We start from the raw sequence: 20,872 nt of genomic DNA, 5'->3' as shown, positions 1-20,872 counted from the left end.
ACGTTTGGTTTTTTTTAATAAAAAAATACTAAAATGTAATATTTGACGTTTTCTAAGTACCTAATCTTGACATCCGCATCCGCATCCGCATCCGCGGATGTGAGCCTTTAAAAGTCCGCATCCGCATCCGCATCCGCGGATGTCAAAAAATCTGCATCCGCAACATCCCTGGTACCAATCACGGCACGGGATTCGCTCACCTCGTCCCCCCGCACCCCCGTATTTTTGGCAGCATTGGTTTCATGAAAGAATTGGCCTAAGCTCAGTCTAGAGGTTGGATTGTCAGTGGCCGTGCGATATGGAGACGGGGCTTAAGGTTTATAGTCTTGTAAATATAGCAGATGTGTTCTAATGAGATGTTATTATTTCCAGACCTGTTGGACTTGTAGGCGGCCTGCCAGACAGCCTGCTGCTGAGATAGCTGCAGTGGAAATCAAGTGCAGACAAGAGCTGCACAAAATCCAGATGGAAAATGAAGAGAGGAGAAAAATAAATCTCGAGTTGAAAGAACGATTACTTTTAACCAAACTCGACTATTTTATAAGGAAAAATAATTAAGATTAGTATAATTTGGTTAATTTAATAGTAATTGTATGAAACACACAAGTCATCGTCTCCTCTCTCTTTCTGTGTCCCTTTATTTTCTTTTTGGATTTTGTGTTGTATTGTATTTTAGGCCTCATTCGCACGAGCGCTTTTCCAACGCGCGTTAAAAAAGCGTTTGAATGACACAAATGGATACAGTGTATTTATTCACACTATGGCGTTGGCGCTTTGTACCAAGCGGTGTTGGATTTTCGACTTTAAGCCAGATTCAAGCGCTTTATTAACCTTTTCGACGCCGTGTCAAACACAAAATCTGTCACGCTGACGCCACGTCACCGAAGTGTCAAAACTGAAATTGAACTTTATGCTTAGGCACGTTGTGACCGATTAATCGGTCTTTGGCGTTGAACCTACGGTGCAGATATATAGGTCATTGATTTGATATTTACGGCTTAGTTGTATTTTATAATTATTGATGTGTTTTTTTTTGCTGTATGTAAATTCCATATTGACGTGTAAAAGTGCCCTTGTGGCCTATTTGCTGAATAAATGTTGATATTTGATATTTGATTGGTGTCCAAAAGGTTAACGCACGTTGAAAAAGCGCTCGTGTGATGGGGCACTAAATGATGTATGTTGTTTGAAATGAGTAACTACTAAGTTGTAAATGAAAGAAATTAGTATGTAATTGTTAATTAATGTTATATTTTACACAAATACACATCATTTCCCCCGTTTCATTTTGTTGAGCTCCCCTTGCTGTATGGACGCGTCCTTGTAGATCTGCTTCACCTTTTCCTTTCGCATGTTGTCGCTGAAAAGAAAAACAATATGGTCATTTCTTGACTCTAACCATAGAGAAAAAAATACATAGAGTGCTCACTCCATACATCAGTTTTAGTACCAAAAAGACTATTAGCATCTAGCATCGAGTAGCGGAACTATCAGTACTGCTACTTGACAATAGATGTCGCCACCGACCGGAAAGTCTTATGCTGTTGAGATAAGACTTTCCGGTCGGTGCTACATCTATTGTCAAGTAGCAGTACTGATAGTTCCGCTACTCGATGCTAGATGTAGACACTGAAATTAATAGTCTGAACTGATGTATGGAGTGAGCACTCTATGTATTTTTTTCTCTATGCTCTAACAAAAGCTTATATATAGCTGGTCAACCAAATCTTGTCAGTAAAAAAAGGCTCGAGTGCCTCCTCGAGATTCAAATTTTCTATGGGACGATATCCCTTCGCGCCTACATTTTTCAAATTTGCCGCCTTTTTCTACTGTCAAGATCTGGTTGACCGAGTATACATAATTTTGCTTCGATTTATCAGCGAAAACCGAATTTTGTAAATTGCGGGGATCTTTCTCTTTTACTCCAATGAAGGCGTAATTAGAGTGACAGAGAAAAATGCCCGCAATTTGCGAAATTCGGTTTTCACGGTAGCCCCACTGAATCATGATCGGAGAGCAGAGGGACTACCGCGAAAACCGAAATTGGCAAATTGCGGGGATCTTTCTCTTTTACTCCAATGAAGGCGTATTTAGGGTGAAAGAGAAAAATGCACACAATTTGCAAACTTAGATTTCGCGGTTATAGCTCAGAGTAGGTTATTGGTCCTCAGTGGCGCCCTCTGCTTCGAATTTAAACCTCGATAGTGTCGATACCTATAGATGGTCAAGCAGATCTTGTCAGTAGAAAAAGGTGGCAAAGAAAAATGTATGCGCGAACGGATATCGTCCCATAGAAAATTTGAATTTCGCGCCTTTTCTACTGACAAGATTGCTTGACCATCTATAAGTAATCTGATGAGTCAGTGATGACAGAAAGAAAGCTTTACATAATACATTAGGGCATGCAGTACTGGACCCGGTACCAAGAATTTCATCCCGGTTCTCTAGGCTTCTTATGATTATTTTTAAGAAATTGTTTGTTAGCGTTAATGACTTATTTTCATATAAATAATTGCATAAATATTCATAAATGACTTATTTTATAAAAAAAACACTTTATTAGGGTTCCAACCTATTTTACGAAATTAACCGGCACACTCTGCCTCCGCCTGGGCATTAAGGTGTACGAGCCACAGATACGATAGAAGAAGATATAATAGAAGGGTCAAAAGGTAAAAATTCAACCTGAGAACGGAATATTTTCATATAAAACCAACTTACTAAAAGAATATTCGAATATAATATCCTAAAACTAAACTACTAAAAGATAACTACTATTGAAATGGGAATAAATACGCAAACTGATGAGAACCGGGAAGTACCGGTACCGGGTCTTCAGTACCGGTTCTTTCAGCACTATAAAATTCCCGGGAATTTGAGAACCGGGAATTCCCGGGAGCATGCCCTATAATACATACCTCTGTATCTTATTCCTGATCTTGACAGAAGCGACGTACGCCTTATCCCTTCTTATTTCTCTGATCGCCCCCTTCATTTCTCGTTTGATCTTGTGTTGCAAGCGCTGCCGCTCGGCAGTTTCTCGCGACAGTTTAGAACTCTTACTTCCGGTGAACCTGTCAACATAACATAAATTCAGCTAGTGCCCATGATAAAGGCAGTGATATTTTTTCTGTTATCCGAGACATATTGTTTTCATTTTTCTGTAATTTTAAGTTATGCGCGTTTTTATAAAGCCCCGTCTCCATATCGCGCGGCAAGCTATCGAACATTGGCTCGCGCGGTTGCCGCGCGAGCCAATGTTCGATAGCTTGCCGCGCGATATGGAGACGGGGCTTAACATAAAACAAACAAAAAAACAAGTAAAAAAAAACAACACAAGAGATCCAGAGAACATCGAAAATTTATAGTTCGATATCTGCCTCTCTTCCGTTATCTAGAAAAAATTAAAACATAGACATATTAATTTTGTCAATTTTAAACTGTAAAATAAGAAATAATCGTTACATCCTTTGATAACGTAGATGTTTAGATATACTCTGGCAAGCCAGCTTGTCAGTAGAAAAGGGGGCAAATTTGAAAAATGTAGGATTCGATCTTCCATACAAGTTTCGTATCTCGGGCCTTTTTCTACTGACAAAGTTGGCTTGCCAGAGAATAACTTTAGATTAGATATAATTAAAAACCATTATACTTACACTTCCTGTATATCCGGTTCATATAACCTCAAAACCTTCGGTTTCGCCTTGGCACTAGTCAAAGGCGTATAGGTCTTCACCTCCAAAGTACCCTTCATATATTTAATAGTTTCTTCAATGGCACTTGCTATCTTTTTAGGATACAACTCGACATCCAATCTACTCATCAACTGAATATGCGGCCGAAACATACACTCCTGTGCCTCCATTTCACCACAATGCTCGAAAAACTCCCTCAAAATCATTATGGAGTTATAAACTATTCGAATTTTAAATCCATTGTCTATGGTATCTGTCAACAAATCGTTAAGATTCATTTTCCATTCGCCTTTCAATTTCGAACAGTCGTCTTCCAAATTTAAAATCTTCGCGTCCTTATGCAAACGGAACGGTGGAACGACTTTTATCGGATTTAAAACGGTCGTTTTTGCGCTCAAATACAGAATGCCTCTGATAAAATTTATAGCAGACGGTACAAATCTTTTTGATAAAACCGTGTATTCTAAGATTAGAGTAACTAAGAATAGTCCTCGTGATATCGAATACGCATCTCTAAATCTGCATGAATGTAAAATTTGAGACATGAAAGTCAAAGATGGCGACGTGAGAGGATGCCGGAAATCAGAAGTGGGATACAGTATAGAAATTAATTTGAAGAATATTAATGTATCCATATCCGGTATTCGCTTTGGCCTTTTCCTGTATGCTTCATATTTCTCTTTTAATAATTCTGCAAAGAATTTTCTTGATGATACTTTATTAATATGTGCAATGTCATAGAAATGCTTTGTTATGTCGTTAAATATCAAGAATGATTTCATGAGTTCCCCTTCGTTCTTTAGATTGGCGAATAAATCGTTGACATATTGAAGCATGTTTGCGAATAATCTTGATAGTTTGTCTTTGTTATTTTCGCCAAGACTTGGGTCGTAGGTTTTTATTAATTTCTGGATGGCTGTGGCTTGCTGTGTTGGATTTTTTCCTGATAACAATTCCTGTAAATTTGAATAAACTAATTATTTATCATTGTTGACATTCATACAACTTGACAACTTGTGTTAATGAAAATTAAAATAGAATTTGTCTATTTACTAAAATACTATTATACAAAGGTGATATAAAATTAAATAAGGACAAAATTAACTTGATCGGTATTGTAAAAACAATTGTTTTCTCACCTTAAAGTTTTCGTATTCCGCAGTCTTTCCTAAATATGACTTCAATTGTTCATCAATCTCATCCTCGCTTTCGTCTTTAGTCTGTTTATTGTCATCTTCACTGTCCGAATCACCGATAAGTTTCTTACGTTTATCATTTAAAACTTTCTTCTGTAAATTATTCTGAGTCTCTTCTGTTTCTGATTCTTCTTCTTCACTTGAATCTTCTTCGCTATCAGAATTGAGTTCAACTTTAGATTTCTTTATATTCTCATTTTTGTTACTTTCACTTTTATTTTCCATTTCAACGTCACCGTCATTTTCTTCGCTAGATTCCTCGTCAGAATCATCACTTTTACAGTTGAGATCTATTTTCGCACTACTTTTACTATTTTTTGCTTTAGAATTGTCATCTCCGGTGCCATCAGTATTTATTTTAGGTTTAAATTCAGCTTTACTTGTTATTTTATTAGTTTCTTGTTTTTCGCTTTCTTCATCACTGTCATCAGACCTCTCATCTTCAGATTTTTCAGTATTAGTTTTTACTTTGGAATCAATTTGAGGGGTTTTACTATCTGGTTCATCATCTTCGTCTGATTCTTCGGATTCTTCTTCGCTACTATCTGAATCTTTAAATAATATACTCTTTTCTGTATCTCCAGATTTTTCTTTGCCATCGCTCACTACTTTTTTATCACTTTTGGTATCGTTTTTACTTTTGCTGGCTGTTTCTTCTTTTCCACTCTCTTCCTCGTCGCCACTTTCATCATCATCATTGTCACTGTTTCCTTCATTTTCCTCATCATCATCATCATCATCGTCGTCGTCTTCTGACTCAGTCAAACCATCGTCATATTGTTTTTGGGCATTGGGAACTGAAAAAAAAGTAACGTATATTAGCTGTTTAATTCGAAGCGTGATTTCACATCTTCTATGTACAATACAATCAATGTAGGTATGTTTGGTTATAGGCAGACAGTAGATTTTTTTTATAGAATGTGTAATTATATATGGTATCGTCTTGGGTCGTCCCATTCGTTTTTCGTCAAGTTCTTAAATGAGTCCTATTCTGATGCTTTCGTCACCCATTCTACATTGAAAGCCACCGACGATTGTGACGAATGTAGAATGGGTGACGAAAGCGGAATAGGACTAATTTAAGAACTTGACGAAAAAGGAATGGGACGACCCAAGACGATACCTTATATATCAGCTATAATAACCCGTATTATTTTACCTGAATAGTCGTTGAGTATGTGGTCAGGCACAAGTGGTTTTCCGTCCTTGTCGTACGCGAGCATGAACTCTTTCTCGTCCTCCAGCTCAAAGTTATCGTCGAGATCATCAGCCGACCTGGAAATATTGTTATAAACTTTCAAATGACAGGCCAGAAAAGCGTGTTTTAAATATTTTGATACATTTTATGCTTACAGCATCATAACATTTGTGTTTGTTGAAAAGGGACATAGTTTAACAGGGGTTTTTATTATTATTTAAGCCATTTATTTCCCATCACACAAGTTATTTACTAACATAATACATCTGCGAAGAAATTCAAAGGTGTATGTGAATCGACCATTGGGCTAGCGTGGGGACTTTAGCCATCGCGCACGAGAGGCCTGTGCCCAGCAGTGGGACGTATAAAGGCTGAATTATTATTCTATTCCATAAATGAATACTATGATAAGTTTTTTGACCAATGTACCTGACATCTCTGTAATGCTATTCTATTAAATTAATGTTTTATTATATATTTGTAATCTGATATCTTCACTCTCTCTATTGACTTATTATTATTATTTTGGACATAGTATTCATTTTTATTTTTTATTTTTTATATTTTTTTTTTTTTTATTACTGTTAAACCTATCTGCCTTAGTTTAAGTTATGTCGTAGAAGTTGTATTTGACCATTGTACCTGACATTTGACTTAGTATTATTGTTTTATTTTTTCTGTTTGACTTATGTATAGCTGTGTGTTTTATTATTTCTGTTTTATGTATTGTTGCGATCTCTGTGTTTTTAAAAATTGTATTTGCATGCATTTCTGTGTTTTTTATGCAAATAAATGATGAATATGAATATATGAATATGAATATGAATATGAATATGAATATGAATATGAATATGAATATATTATTATTATATTAAGTTATTTACTATGTAATATACGTATACTATTGAATTGTTTCATTGGGTATCGTTTTCTTGGATAGGAACCAGGGATGTTGCGAACATCCGCATCCGCAACCGCGGAACTTCCGCATTATTTTCAACATCCGCATTATTTTCAACATCCGCATCTGCATCCGCATCCGCATAAAATCGATGCGGAGCTTATGCGGATGCGGATGTCGAACAAGTCGGTACAGGAACGTCTTAGCGGCGGCGTTGGTGCTAGGTAATTTCGTCATTACCTATAACGAAATCGTCTAGATCCGGAAAAGTCGGCGAAGTTACTGTTTATTAAATATAACGCACCTATATTCTTGCTCAAATACTAAACGTTTCGTTTTTTTTAATAAAAAAATACTAAAAATGTAACATTTGACGTTTTCTAAGTAGCTAATCTTGACATCCGCATCCGATGCGGATGTGAGCCATTAAATATCCGCATCCGCATCCGCGGATGTCAAAAAATTAGCATCCGCAACATCCCTGATAGGAACCCCTGTCTGGGTATAGGCCTTCTCCAGTTTAATCCAGCTTTCTCTGTCTTTAGCTTGGTTTATCTACTCTTTCCCAGCTGTAGCTATGATGTCATCGCTTAAAGGGGTTAGCTAAGTTTTATGAATAATTGGAGTGTCTTACCGGTGCTTCTTAGCTGTCTCGACTTTAGCCGATTCCTCGTAATCTCCTCTCATCCTTATTTCCCTCTCTTTCTCAAGTTGGGCTATCCTTATTTGTTCCTCTTTTTCTAATTTTTCGTCGCTCTTTATTGCATCCGATGGCTGAAATTTATTTTTTGATGAAACTCTGATATAATTATAAAAAAAAACTAATTTCAGTTCAGAGATCACATGTCGAAAATTACCCAATAAGCATTTATGGGTTTAAAAAAATACTAGATATGATCCTCAGGTCTATTAATTTCCGCTACCTAAAGGTTGCCTGGAAGAGATCGCTTTTTAGCGATAATACCGCCTGTTGTTTAACCTCTTCTTCCTGTATTATTTGTATTGTTTTCTGTAATGAGGTGTGCAATAAAGAGTATTTTTATTGTATTGTATTGTCTATCAAACTCTCCTTCGCGTACTTTTAGTCTACGTTTTAGACTATATACATACATACTATATACTATATACTACATACTATATAGATACAGACGTGCCTCGCAGGAGGCATCCCGGCAGTACGTGGGTTTGTTTCGGGCGAGGCACATCTAGTCTATCTATATTCTATATCAGTGGTTCCTAACCTTTTCAGTCCGGTCACCCCTATGACTAACTAGGGAACCTGATTTTACCCCTCCTCTCAATGGTAATAAAAAATAAAACGTGTACGTTTGTTGTATTGTTATATTAGGTTAGCTTATTACCCCCGTAAAATACCAGTTTTACCCCCACGGGGGTAATTACCCCCAGGTTAGGAACGACTGTTCTATACGAACCAAGTTGCTTCGCGCGGCAATTCCCTTACGAGGCGGATCGTTTTGTGTAGGCATAATAATAGTACTTCTACTATACATAGACAGTATACAAATGTCATGATTGTCATGAAATATAGTGTGTCAAAGGACTGTCTGATTTCAAATACCAGAATTATACTATCCTTGTCTTACACTAGTACTATAGCACCCAAAAGAAAAGGATGAGTATAGTTTTTTATGTTCCTATTTACTGACAAATTGGTTTTACCAACTATACTCACCGTGCCCCGCTTTTCGAAGCGTAATTCCCGCATCATCTTATCGTAGTCCTGGCTGTTTTTCTCCGCTTTGTTGAGCACTTTGTCTATGGCCGACTCTTCCTCTACTCGCATCCTGTAACCATAGACAATGAGAGTTTTATTATTTATACTACGAGAGTGAATCAAAAAGTCCTTAGAACTGGCTGTTTATAAAAAGTTTTTAAATGAAGTTTTTTTTTTATTTTGAACTGTCATTATAACGTAATATTTGACAGTTGGTTTCATTCGAATTGTTCCCGCCGTTACATGGTAAATCAATATTTTGCGAAATAAGTCGACTAAAACGTCCCATTATGGAAAAAAATGAGTTACGTGCCGTGATAAAGTACTTGTGTATGAAAAAAATGACTACCAAGGAAATTTTTTTGGATATTCAGCAAACCGTAGGCACTAGTGCTGTACCCTATTCCACCGTCGCTTTCTGGGTTGCCGAGTTTAAAAGAGGCAGATCTAGCTGCGAAGACGACCCCCGCTCCGGCCGGCCATCTACCTCAGTTAACGCAAAAACCGTTGAAAAAATTGAGAAAATGGTTTTGGACGACCGGCGACTAACAATTAAATACATAGCAGAGACTCTAAAGATTTCATTTGCTGGCGTACATTCAATACTAACCGATGTTTTGGGTTTTAAAAAAGTGTCAGCAAGATGGGTTCCGCGAATGTTAACGCAGCGCAGGCTAACAAAGACTTGCGTTTAGAAGTTTCGAAGCGGAATCTAAAGAAAATCTTACATGATCCGGACACTTTTTATCGTCGTTTCGTAACAATGGACGAAACATGGGTTCACCATTTTGACCCTGAAACAAAAAAGCAAAGCATGTCCTGGAAACGGCCATCCTCCCCTCCAATAAAGAAATTTAGAGTATTTCCGACAGCAGGTAAAGTTATGGCCTCAGTTTTCTGGGATGCAGAAGGAATCCTTTTTATTGATTATCCGCCTAAAGGAAAAACCATTACAGGTGCCTATTACACCGATTTGATACCAAAAGTGCGTCAAGCAATCAAAGAAAAACGTCGAGGAAAATTGAGTGCGGGAGTGCTTTTTCACCATGATAATGCTCCGGCTCATCGATCACAAATGGCTCTCACTGCAATCCGCCAAGCTGGTTTTGAGATCTTTGATCATCCGCCCTACTCGCCAGACTTAGCTCCTAGTGATTTCCACTTGTTTCCGAAACTAAAGGAGCACATTCGCGGAACTAAATTTGACGACAACAACGCGGTCATGGGTGCCGTAAAGGAGTTTTTTGAGGCTCAAGAAAAATCGTTTTTTTATGATGGATTAAAAAAACTTGAAAAACGGTATAATAAATGTATAGAACAAGAAGGAAATTATGTTGAAAAGTAAAAAAAATAAAAATGATATTCGTTTGTTTTTGACCCTATTTCTAAGGACTTTTTGATTCACCCTCGTACATATATTCTGTCAAGCCATTTCAGTCAGTAGAAAAATCGGCAAATTTAAAAAATTAGGCGCGAAGGGATTATCGTCCCATAGAGAATTTCGCGCTTTTTTTCTACTGACAAACTTGTTCGGCAGACTATAAATGTTATTAATATTTATGGTCCTTCGAGGACACACATTGGGAACACTTAGATCAGTTATGCGGTGCGGTGGAAATGGTGGAATGAGATAGCAATGTGGCTCGCTCCCTCTAGCGTATAACTTTGTCCCTTGGATTGCACCTACTTTAGCAAAATATGTGTTGTATGTATTTGGTATTATGTGACTATGTCGAGTTACCATAGCCTATGGACGCCTGCAAGTCCAGAGTTATCAGGTTATCACACGGTACACAACATCTGGCAATTTTTTTTTAACCTACTTCTCACTAGAAAAGTGTCATTCTCAGCTTTCCGAGTCTAGTCCGGACACATCCATTCCCTACAAACAAGTTTCTGTGTATGGGTGTTAAACCGTCACCACTGTGACTATACTGCCAGAAGACTGATGACGTGTCTCACGTGTTGTTGGACTGCGTCCGAAATTCACACTTGTGAAAAAGAATTTTTGGTAGTTTGGGCACAATGGACAATGGTCAGATCAATTGTTGGTTGGCAGAGCCTTTATCTGACAAAGCAATCAGTGTATACCACTTTATTGATCTCTCCCTTGAGTAGGGAGCTATGAAAGCACCCATGAGGCTGACATGTACGACTAGAGTGTCCAAAGCTTCAATAAAACCGGCCAAGTGCGAGTCGGACTCGCGCACGGAGGGTTCCGCACCATCAACAAAAAACAAGCAAAAAAACGGTCACCCATCCAAGTACTGACCCCGCCCGACGTTGCTTAACTTCGGTCAAAAATCACGTTTGTTGTATGGGAGCCCCACTTAAATCTTTATTTTATTCTGTTTTTAGTATTTGTTGTTATAGCGGCAACAGAAATACATCATCTGTGAAAATTTCAACTGTCTAGCTATCACGGTTCGTGAGATACAGCCTGGTGATAGACGGACGGACGGACGGACGGACGGACGGACGGACGGACGGACAGCGGAGTCTTAGTAATAGGGTCCCGTTTTTACCCTTTGGGTACGGAACCCTAAAAATCAGATTAAAAAAAACCTACTTCTTAAACACAACCGGTTGCAGATCCTTCCACTCACTGTCCAGCTTCTCCGTCAAGTCTAAAGTCTGTTCTTTCTCTTTCTGCTTTTCTGCTTTCCTCTTCTTGGACTCCGCTATCAGCTGCTCGATGAGGTCCTTGTGGGACTTGGCTCCGTCTTTATCGGACTTGGAGAGGACGCCACCACCAAAGTGGCCTTCAGCGACGAAGTCATCTGAAACAGTAGGTATTTCAGTAAGTATTAAGTATAATTTAGCAGATTTAGTTAGCTAGAGGCACTGACAATCCAACCTCTAGACTGAGCTTAGGCCAATTCTTTCATGAAACCGATGCTGCCAAAAATACGGGGGTGCGGGGGGACGAGGTGAGCGAATCCCGTGCCGTGATTAGTCCGTTCAAAGACACGGACCAATCACGGCACGGGATTGACTCGAAGATGGAGTAACGCTACCGTATGTGTGGCAGAGGGGGTAGCGCGACTATGCTATGTCTAGAGGATGTCTTGTCTGTGGCTAGAGGTAAGTGCATGCGACTTTCAAAGGGAGCGTTCAAGTATTACGTAACGAATTTGGGGGAGGGGGGGGTGGTCTTGTAAAGCGTTACGATGCGTTACAGGAGCGGTAGGGGGGGTTTGAACTACGCGTTACGTAACATAGTTTTTAATAATATTAACGCGATGAAAACAATAACAAAGGTATTTTAGCGACTTTCCGGTACTTTACGCCACATAATTGTGGCCTTTAGGTAAAAAAAATGGTCACTTGGTGGTTACGTAACGTTTTACTAGGGGTAGGGGGTACAGAAAAACGTTACATGGGGGGGAGGGGGGATCAAAAATATCCAAAAATTGCGTTTCGTAATACTTGAACGCTCCCAAACCAGAGGTCGCGGGTTCAAATTCTGGCTCGTACCAATGAGTGTTTGGAACTTATGTACATCATGATGAACTATTATAGTGCTGAAATATTAGTACTATTTATAGTTTACGCCAGGGGTTCCTAAACTGTGCGCCATGGCGCCTTGGTGCGCCGTAGACTCTGTAGGCAGTAAAGAGGGGCGCCGTGAGGCAATCTTCACCATGTTACCTATCTAATTCGAAAATCTTAGCTAGGTTAGGGCGCCCACTGAGGTTGAATATTGAACTTGCAAGTGCGCCGCGGACTAAAAAAAATTGGGAACCCCTGGTTTACGCCATGCTTGTATCTCACCAATTACGGCCCACCTACCACATTATTTTGATATTGTTTGTAATATAGCCATTGTTCATAAATTTACCATTGTATTGGTTTCTATAATTCAATCACAACCCTCAGACATGAGTTTTCAATTAAAGGATGCATTTTGCTTTCTTAATTTTATGAACAGAACTTACCATCCAATCCCTTGAATCCTGATTCATCTTCTTCATCGGAGCGTGGATCATCAAACTTCTCTATTTGCTCTAAAGTTTGGCCCCTGAGACAGAAATAACGAAATATGATCACAAAAGTAAAATCATAGTGACGGTATTCCATTGAATTTTCTGAATTAGGTGGATCGGAGTCCAGTCAACTTTGGGAACTACTATATTAGACCGTTCTGAAAATATTAAACAACTCCCTCAATTTTCACAAGATATCATCAGATTCTGACCTAATGAGAATGTGACAATATAGGAAGTATGCCTTGAATATCAAATATCAACATTTATTCAGTAAATAGGCCACAAGGGCACTTTTACACGTCAATATGGAATTTAAATACAGCAAAAAAAAACACATCAATAATTATAAAATACAACTAAGCCGTAAATATCAAATCAAACTAACATAGAGATGTATAAAGAAAGCCTCTAAATGTTGAATTACAAAAAACGCAATAACAATAGTATTGAAAAAAAAAACACAAAGATACAAAAACTATAATCTAAAATTATTTAGAGATGTAAATGTCTCTAAGTGTCATCATAACTAAAAGATTACAATATATAGTAGTTAATCAAATTATCCTTAGTGTCATATCTTTAGAGGATATGATGGTGTAAATCAAATGCCCAAATACATGCAAAATTAATTTAATTAAAAAAGGTATAGCTTGTACAAAGATCAGATTGGAAGTGAACGATGACAATTAAAAAATGTTCGAAGCACTGTAAGCGCCTGACGATAGCTATGAGCAAATTTCACGATACACACTTATCACTGTCTTTTTGACATAGGCTCCAAAGCCTGTACATACTCCCGGCCGTTGAAAACTCGCTTTTCAACCTCGAAGCTCTTCGGCTGTCGGAAGCTTACACAGACGCACAAGAGAGCGGCGCACACAGCCTCTGTTTGTGGTGACGTCTGCCACTCTGGCTAATCCATCGGACCCAGTGATGAGGCGTAGAACACGGCCGAGCCTCCATGCCAGAGGGGGAGAGTTATCTTCTGCCAGAAGCACCATATCTCCGACGCTCAGTTTGGCAGCATTGCTCTTCCATTTAGTCCTTTGCTGCATTTCTGATAGGTAGTCGCGCTGCCATCGCTGCCAGAAATGCTGTTGTATTTTTTCCAGGCGTTCATAGCGTTGGAGGTAGTTTTCCTTAGAGTCACCCAAGTATTGCGCTGGTGGAGCAGTTAGCGGCCGTCCGATAAGAAAGTGTCCGGGGGATAGGGAAAGGAGGTCATTGGGACACGACGACAACGGGCATAATGGCCGACTATTCAAAATAGATTCCACCTGTGCAAATAAAGTGGAAATTTCCTCAAAAGTGAGGTGGCTATTACCGATAACACGCTTTATATGATGTTTAGCCGATTTGACGCCGGCTTCCCATAGTCCACCAAAATGAGGAGTGTAAGCCGGAATGAACCTAAACTTTATAAGGTTTTGACTTGCAAAATCAAAAAGAGGTTCTTGATTTTGTTTAATAAATGACCCTAATTCCCTTGCGGCAGCTACAAAATTAGTACCATTATCACTAAAAATCTCAGTTGGTCTGCCTCGGCGCGCTATAAAGCGTCGAAGAGTCATTATGAACGCATCCTTAGTTAAATCGCTAACAGCTTCGAGGTGGATGCATTTATAACGAAGACAGACAAACAAGCACAAGTAACACTTAATCAAACGACTTCCACGGCCCTTGCGATTAATAATAGTAAAAGGACCAGCGAAGTCCAGCCCGACTGACAAGAAGGGATAATCGGGAGTAATCCGTTGGGATGGTAAGTTACCCATTTTAGGTTGTAGGGTTGTACCTCGTAGACGTCTACACCTAACACAATTATTTACAACACGCCAGGCTAGGTGACGTCCATTCACTGGCCACACTGTTTCTCTTACGGTTGAAAATAACAGGAGAGGACCAGCGTGCATATTGACGATGTGTTCTCTTTCGAAGTAAAGCCTTGTTAGTCTATGCGATGCATGAAGTAAAATGGGGTGTTTTTTATCAAAAGAATAAACATCTGTGGCGTCTAAGCGCCCTCCAACACGCATTATCTTATTATCTAAAAATGGGGACAAACACAATATTTTGCTTTTATTGCTTAAAGGCTTATTATTTAAAAGTGCTTCATATTCTTCTGAGAAAGATTCACTTTGAGCAATAATGCATAACGAATGCCAGGATTCACGCAATTCGTCAACTGTTAAAATGCCAGTACGTTTGATACTATTTTTTGTGTTGAATATTAATCTTTTTACGTAAGCAAACGATCTGATAAGTCTATTGCAAGAAGAGAATCTTTCGAAATCAACTATTGGCTCACTTACTACTGCTGAATGCACTTTCAGCTCAGGCAGTGGGTCGGAATCTTTAATTTTCAAGACAGGCCAATCGTCTTCATTTCTGAGTAGAAAGTTGGGACCTGACCACCAAAGATCCAATGACATTATGTTTTTTGGGTCAACACCTCGCGAAATGAAATCTGCGGGATTTAAATCTGTAGGAACGTACCTCCATGATTGAGGTGAAGTAAGCTCTACTATTTCACCAATACGATTGGCAACAAATGTTTTTAGTCTACTAATATCACCCTTGATCCATCCTAAGACTACGCTCGAGTCACACCAATGCACTATTCTATCTGGCTTATATCTGAGAGACTCTAACACGGATTGTGTGAGCTTGGCGGCGACCAGCGCAGCACACAATTCAAGCCGTGGAATGCTGGTGAATTTAATGGGTGCAACTTTGGATTTTGCACATAACAATTTGACCGTAACATCGTCATTCGGACCTATCGACTTGACATAAATGCATGCCCCGTAAGCAGATTGAGAGGCGTCACTGAAAGAATGAATTTCTATACGTTTATATGAATCGCCTAGCACCCATCTTGGAATGTTTAAATTAGACAGTATTTTTAAATTTTCAGAAAACCTTATCCATTCATTTTTTATTTCTGATGGGACTGGCGAATCCCAATCTAATTTTTTCTCCCACAGTTTTTGAAGCATAATTTTTGGTATAACAATAACTGGGCTCAGAACACCTAACGGGTCGAATATTTTAAAGGAATTTGACATTATAAATCGCTTTGTTATTACAGCGTCAGGTTCATTAGACATTTTTATAGGAAAATGCAACGTGTCGCTTGAAGGGGTCCATCCGAGGCCCAAAGTACTTGAAGACTCACTGATAGTTAAATTATCTTGTTTATTTATATCAAGATTGTCAAAAATAGATGGATGATTGCTTTTATATTTTCTAAGATTGAAACAACCTGCTTTCAATGCGTTTGAAACCGATTTTTGAATGTATATTAATTGTTGAGGATCATTTGCCCCTGTGATTAAATCATCCACATAAAAGTCCTTTTGAATGATGGTTTTGATTAACTCATCATCCTGTTGCTGCCCTAGCTCCCACAAGCAACGTGTACTGAGATAACTTGCGCTAGCTGTGCCGTAAGTTAACGTGTTTAACACTAACGTCTGAATAGGCAGTGACTCGTCCTCTCTCCACAAAATGAGTTGCAAATTCCTGTCACTCTCGTTTACTAAAACCTGTCGGTACATTTTTTCAATATCGCCAGTTAGTAGGTACTTGTATTGTCTTGCACGAATTAAAATGGAAAATAGAGTATCTTGAACATTAGGACCTACCATCAAAACGTCGTTAAGAGAGTAACCGGAAGTGGTGGGGGAAGATCCGTCAAAGACTACCCGAAGCTTGGTAGATTCCCTTTCCTCTTTAATAATAGCATGGTGGCAAAGGTAGTACGATGGGCTAGGGCTTGGCACAACATTAGAAATTGAAAGATGCCCTAGATCAGCATATTCATTAATGAACTTTGTATACTCACATTTAAGTGTAGGATTTCGTTTAAAACGTTTCTCTAAATTAAGAAATCGCTTTTTGGCAGTATTATAGCTATCGCCTAAACAATCTACAGATTCCTTTAATGGTAAATTGACACAAAATCGTCCTTTTTCATCCCTTATAGTATGAGTGAGGAAGTGTTTTTCACATTCACTTTCTTGCTTACTTAAGTTTTGTTTTTTGGGAACTTCTTCCAAGTCCCAGAATCTTGACACTAAATTCTCAATATTTTCATTTTGGGTAGAAGAAACTATAGCATGATTGCAGAGTATCTTTTTGCTAGATACAGCTGAGTTTATACGGCCACATACTATCCAGCCGAACTTTGAACTTCTTAACTTTGGGTTATTTGGTCCTAGGGAAATTTCTTCGTGTCCTAAAATATCCCAGAACAGGTCAGCACCTATGACAACATCTATAGGGCCTGGCTGATAAAACATTGGATCAGCCAACTCAATGTTTTGAGGTAAATTGAATGAGGTAATATCGACGGGCGCCTTTGGTATACGACCGGTAAGTTCGTCCATGACGTAACAAGATAATATAGCACTAAACTTATTTTTTGTTGAATTTAATTGAACATCACAAGTTCCCTTTATTGTATGTTTAGAAGGAGTGTCGCCCATGCCTATAACATTTAATGTTTCAAGTGACCGCGGTTTCAACGACAGTCTGGCCTTGAGAGACTCAGTAATAAAAGACGACTCGCTTCCATTGTCTAAAAATGCACGAATTTTTAACTTTTGATGGTCAATGGGATTCTCAACCTCAATAATTGCTGTGGATAACCAACCTCGACGGCCTTGATTAGTATTTTGATAAGCATAATTGACGTGTACTGCGTCCTCTTCGTCTACTTGAGCGAGGTGGCTTGAGGAGGAAGATGGACTGTGGATCAGACTATTGTGTCGCTCGGTGCAGCCGGGCTCGTGGCATGGACCCATGCGGCACTCACTCTCACTATGACCTTGCCTCAGGCAATTTATGCACAATTTATATTTTGTCACATCCATCATTCTCTCGTCAACCCCCTTCGCCTTGAAAGTAGGGCAATCATAAATCCTATGACGCTCATTACAGATAACACATGCAAATATGTTTTGTTTTTTATTGTTATGATTATTGGTTGAGCTTGCAAATGATTTGACGTAATTATTTTGAACTGGTCTTTGACCGTAATTATTATTTGTTGTAGAACGAGAAGGGACGCTAGGCGGCTTTGACACACCAACAACGTCTGATTTATTGTTACGATTTAACGATTCGAGTACATCAGCACGATCGATCATAAACTTGTAAAATTGTTCTAAAGTGGGTACATCACCCTCCAAATTGTTTCGGTATTCTTCCCATTTTAGCAAAGTATTGGTATCTAACTTAGAAGATAACATAAATATTATCAATACGTCCCACTTGTCTGTGGGCTGGCCTAGGCTGGTTAAGGCGCGCAAGTTTTTGGTCACGTGATCAACCAAAAATCGCAAAGATCGCTCTGATTCACGTGGAAGCTGTTTAATATTGAACAATGAATTTAAATGATGATTAATTAATATTCTTTTATTATCATATCGATTGCAAATCATTTTCCACGCTTCAGCATAATTATTAGTTGACACTTCCAAATTTGAAATGATCCTAGCCGCATCACCCTGTAGATATGACACGAGATAATGGAATTTATGTATGTCTGAAATACGCTCATTTTTGTGTATTAAATTTTCAAAAGTATCGCGGAATTCTAACCAACGAAAATATGCGCCATCAAATTTGGCAATCTGTATTTGAGGTAATTTCAAACCTATTTCGTGAGGGTGATTGGGGTCATCTACACAACATGACGTATTATGCGCGGAACTGCGCCTTTTTTCGCATTCAAATTGTTTAGAAAATCTTTCGACTAAATTTTTTGCCGTGGCAATATTTACTATGATTTCGTGCTCCATGAGGTCACGTTCTTCAATTTCAGCCGAAATATTTTCAAAATTTAAAACCTCTATTTCACTTTGCAACTCATCAACCTTGACGGACAAAGCCTCAAACTTTGCGAGTTTTAAATTTAACTCGGTTAATTGAACATTATCCAACTCCGTCTTTGGTGCAATACTATCTAAATATTTTCCAAATTTAGTAATTTGTCCTTTGGCGGACGCTCTTTTTCTACATAATTGAAGCAGCATTAACTTATCTGCCTTTTCAGTTTCGCTCGTCATTTTGCTAATAACTGTGTCTACCTTAGTTATTTAGATAGTAATGCAATAAAAAAAATATAAAATGGCTCACGTTCCTCGTTCTGGTGGTACTTGCCGATGACAGGGAAACCGGCTGCGCACGCTCAGCAGACTCCTCCCGGCCGGTGCCGAGCCACGGAGTTTATTTGCAAACGATGCCAGCGGCGCACGGCGATTTTAAATAGTATTGCCCTGGAATAGTCGGCAAATAATGCTAAATATCTTGTAAACAAAGATAAGGAAAACGGAACCTATTAAATTGAACTCAATACGTAAAATATTTTTAACTTTAGTTATACTAATGTGAACGTTCAAAACTTGTAAATATAATGATGATTATTAAAATTTATTGTTAACTTTGTAAAATTTAAAGACTTTTATATCGAATTTACGTAAAATAATCTAAAAATTGCAAAGTTAAATGCAAAGTTCTTTGTTCACTTTTTTATGTTTCGGGTAGATATAGAATCTGATGCAATGCACCTTTTGCACTAATTTAAGGTTTTTATACGTAATTATAGCTTTGAAATCACTTGATTTACACAAATGAAGATATATTTTAAATAGTTATATTGCCTGTTGTTAGGATTATTGGAATTTGTATGAAGGATAGACACTTATCTTTGGTGGCGGCGTACGAACGTAACTGCTCGATGTGAACTTTAGCCGTTTCACTGGTCGAACCCTGGTTTGGAGATCTTCGCTTCTTGAAGCCTGGTGACTTTAGACATCCCCTGGTAGCTCCAGAATACAACAGCAATCCTCTAGACTTGAACTGCGATGTTGAAGATCCGTTACTCGTCGCGCCGGCCGATGTCGTATTTAATTATTGTACATTTTATTGATTATTTCGCGGATTCTTCTTTAATTCCCCTCGTGGGCCACCATGTCATATCTTTAGAGGATATGATGGTGTAAATCAAATGCCCAAATACATGCAAAATTAATTTAATTAAAAAAGGTATAGCTTGTACAAAGATCAGATTGGAAGTGAACGATGACAATTAAAAAATGTTCGAAGCACTGTAAGCGCCTGACGATAGCTATGAGCAAATTTCACGATACACACTTATCACTGTCTTTTTGACATAGGCTCCAAAGCCTGTACACTTAGAGATGTATAGGGTCTCCAAGAGTCAAAATCCTGTATACCTAATTAAAACATTCATTAAATTAAAGAAAGTGATAGTAAAAATAAAATAGCATACGAGAACCGAATGAGGTGTGTCCATGTAATTATACTCAAAAATAAAGTTACTAAATATAATAGCTCGTGTTAGCTTAAATAGACCTAGAATAATAGTCTTGAACTAGAATAATAGTCTCACCTGTGTGTCAACACCTCATCATCAGCCAGATTATAAATATTCTTCCTACTATGTTGCTTCACCCGCTCGGCAGCAAACCGGGCGACCATCCTGTCCTCAGCCGATAACTCACTGTTCTTCTCACCTATACGCTTGTCTATGAACGTGTTCGTTTTATGCATCAGCTTCATCTCCGTGCCGAGAGTCTCTTTTCTCTAGAGCAAAAAAAAAACTTGTTTATAATCTAAGTCTTTCAAAAATTAGGTATAAGGCAAAATTAGGTGTTCATACAAGCCCGTTACCCTTACAATACCCTTTAGCTGTATAAAATTCGAATGTATCACATGCCTTTTCAATATATAACAGTTTAAACATGTACAATTTCATGTGTTTTATGTGAATATCGTTAACACAAAAACTGATTAAAAGGGTATTGAAATTATTTTGATTTCTCATATTTTACCTTTTGTATAGCTTTAGCACGTGAAACACCAGGCAATCCCCTGTCATGTTTGGATTTCTTTCCCAAAACCTTGTGTTTTTCTCTGTTTATGTGCACTTCAAATGGGTTTAGTTTCTTCTTGGTCGCTTCCGTTTTCCTCTTTTGCTGAGCTTTGTCTGCAGCTCCAGCATTTCTCTTGTTCTTTACTTTTGCCATTGGTAAATAATAATAGTATAATTTTAACCAAATAACATTAATTAACTTTTCTTCCTCGGCTGTTTACAGGTTAGGAATTATGACAACTATTCTCGCGTGGT

General features: G+C 38.3%; 1 protein-coding gene across 1 annotated transcript; it reads right to left on the bottom strand.

Annotated features, from left to right (window-relative positions):
- Positions 1-1,250: 1,250 nt before the first annotated feature.
- Positions 1,251-20,868, bottom strand: LOC134657434 (nucleolar protein 14 homolog). The gene is made up of 11 exons (XM_063512984.1): positions 20,577-20,868; positions 20,135-20,328; positions 12,664-12,746; positions 11,295-11,505; positions 8,684-8,795; positions 7,625-7,764; positions 6,051-6,166; positions 4,835-5,688; positions 3,657-4,651; positions 2,919-3,074; positions 1,251-1,360 (listed from the first exon to the last, which is right to left on the bottom strand). Exons 1-11 carry the CDS (start codon positions 20,769-20,771, stop codon positions 1,270-1,272), a joined length of 3,147 nt encoding a protein of 1,048 aa, XP_063369054.1. The 5' UTR covers positions 20,772-20,868; the 3' UTR covers positions 1,251-1,269.
- Between the last annotated feature and the right edge of the window lie 4 nt (positions 20,869-20,872).

Source organism: Cydia amplana, chromosome 20 (genome assembly GCF_948474715.1).
Source record: "Cydia amplana chromosome 20, ilCydAmpl1.1, whole genome shotgun sequence".
NCBI classification, from domain to species: domain Eukaryota; kingdom Metazoa; phylum Arthropoda; class Insecta; order Lepidoptera; family Tortricidae; genus Cydia; species Cydia amplana.
This window is presented reverse-complemented; position numbering and strand designations above follow the sequence as displayed.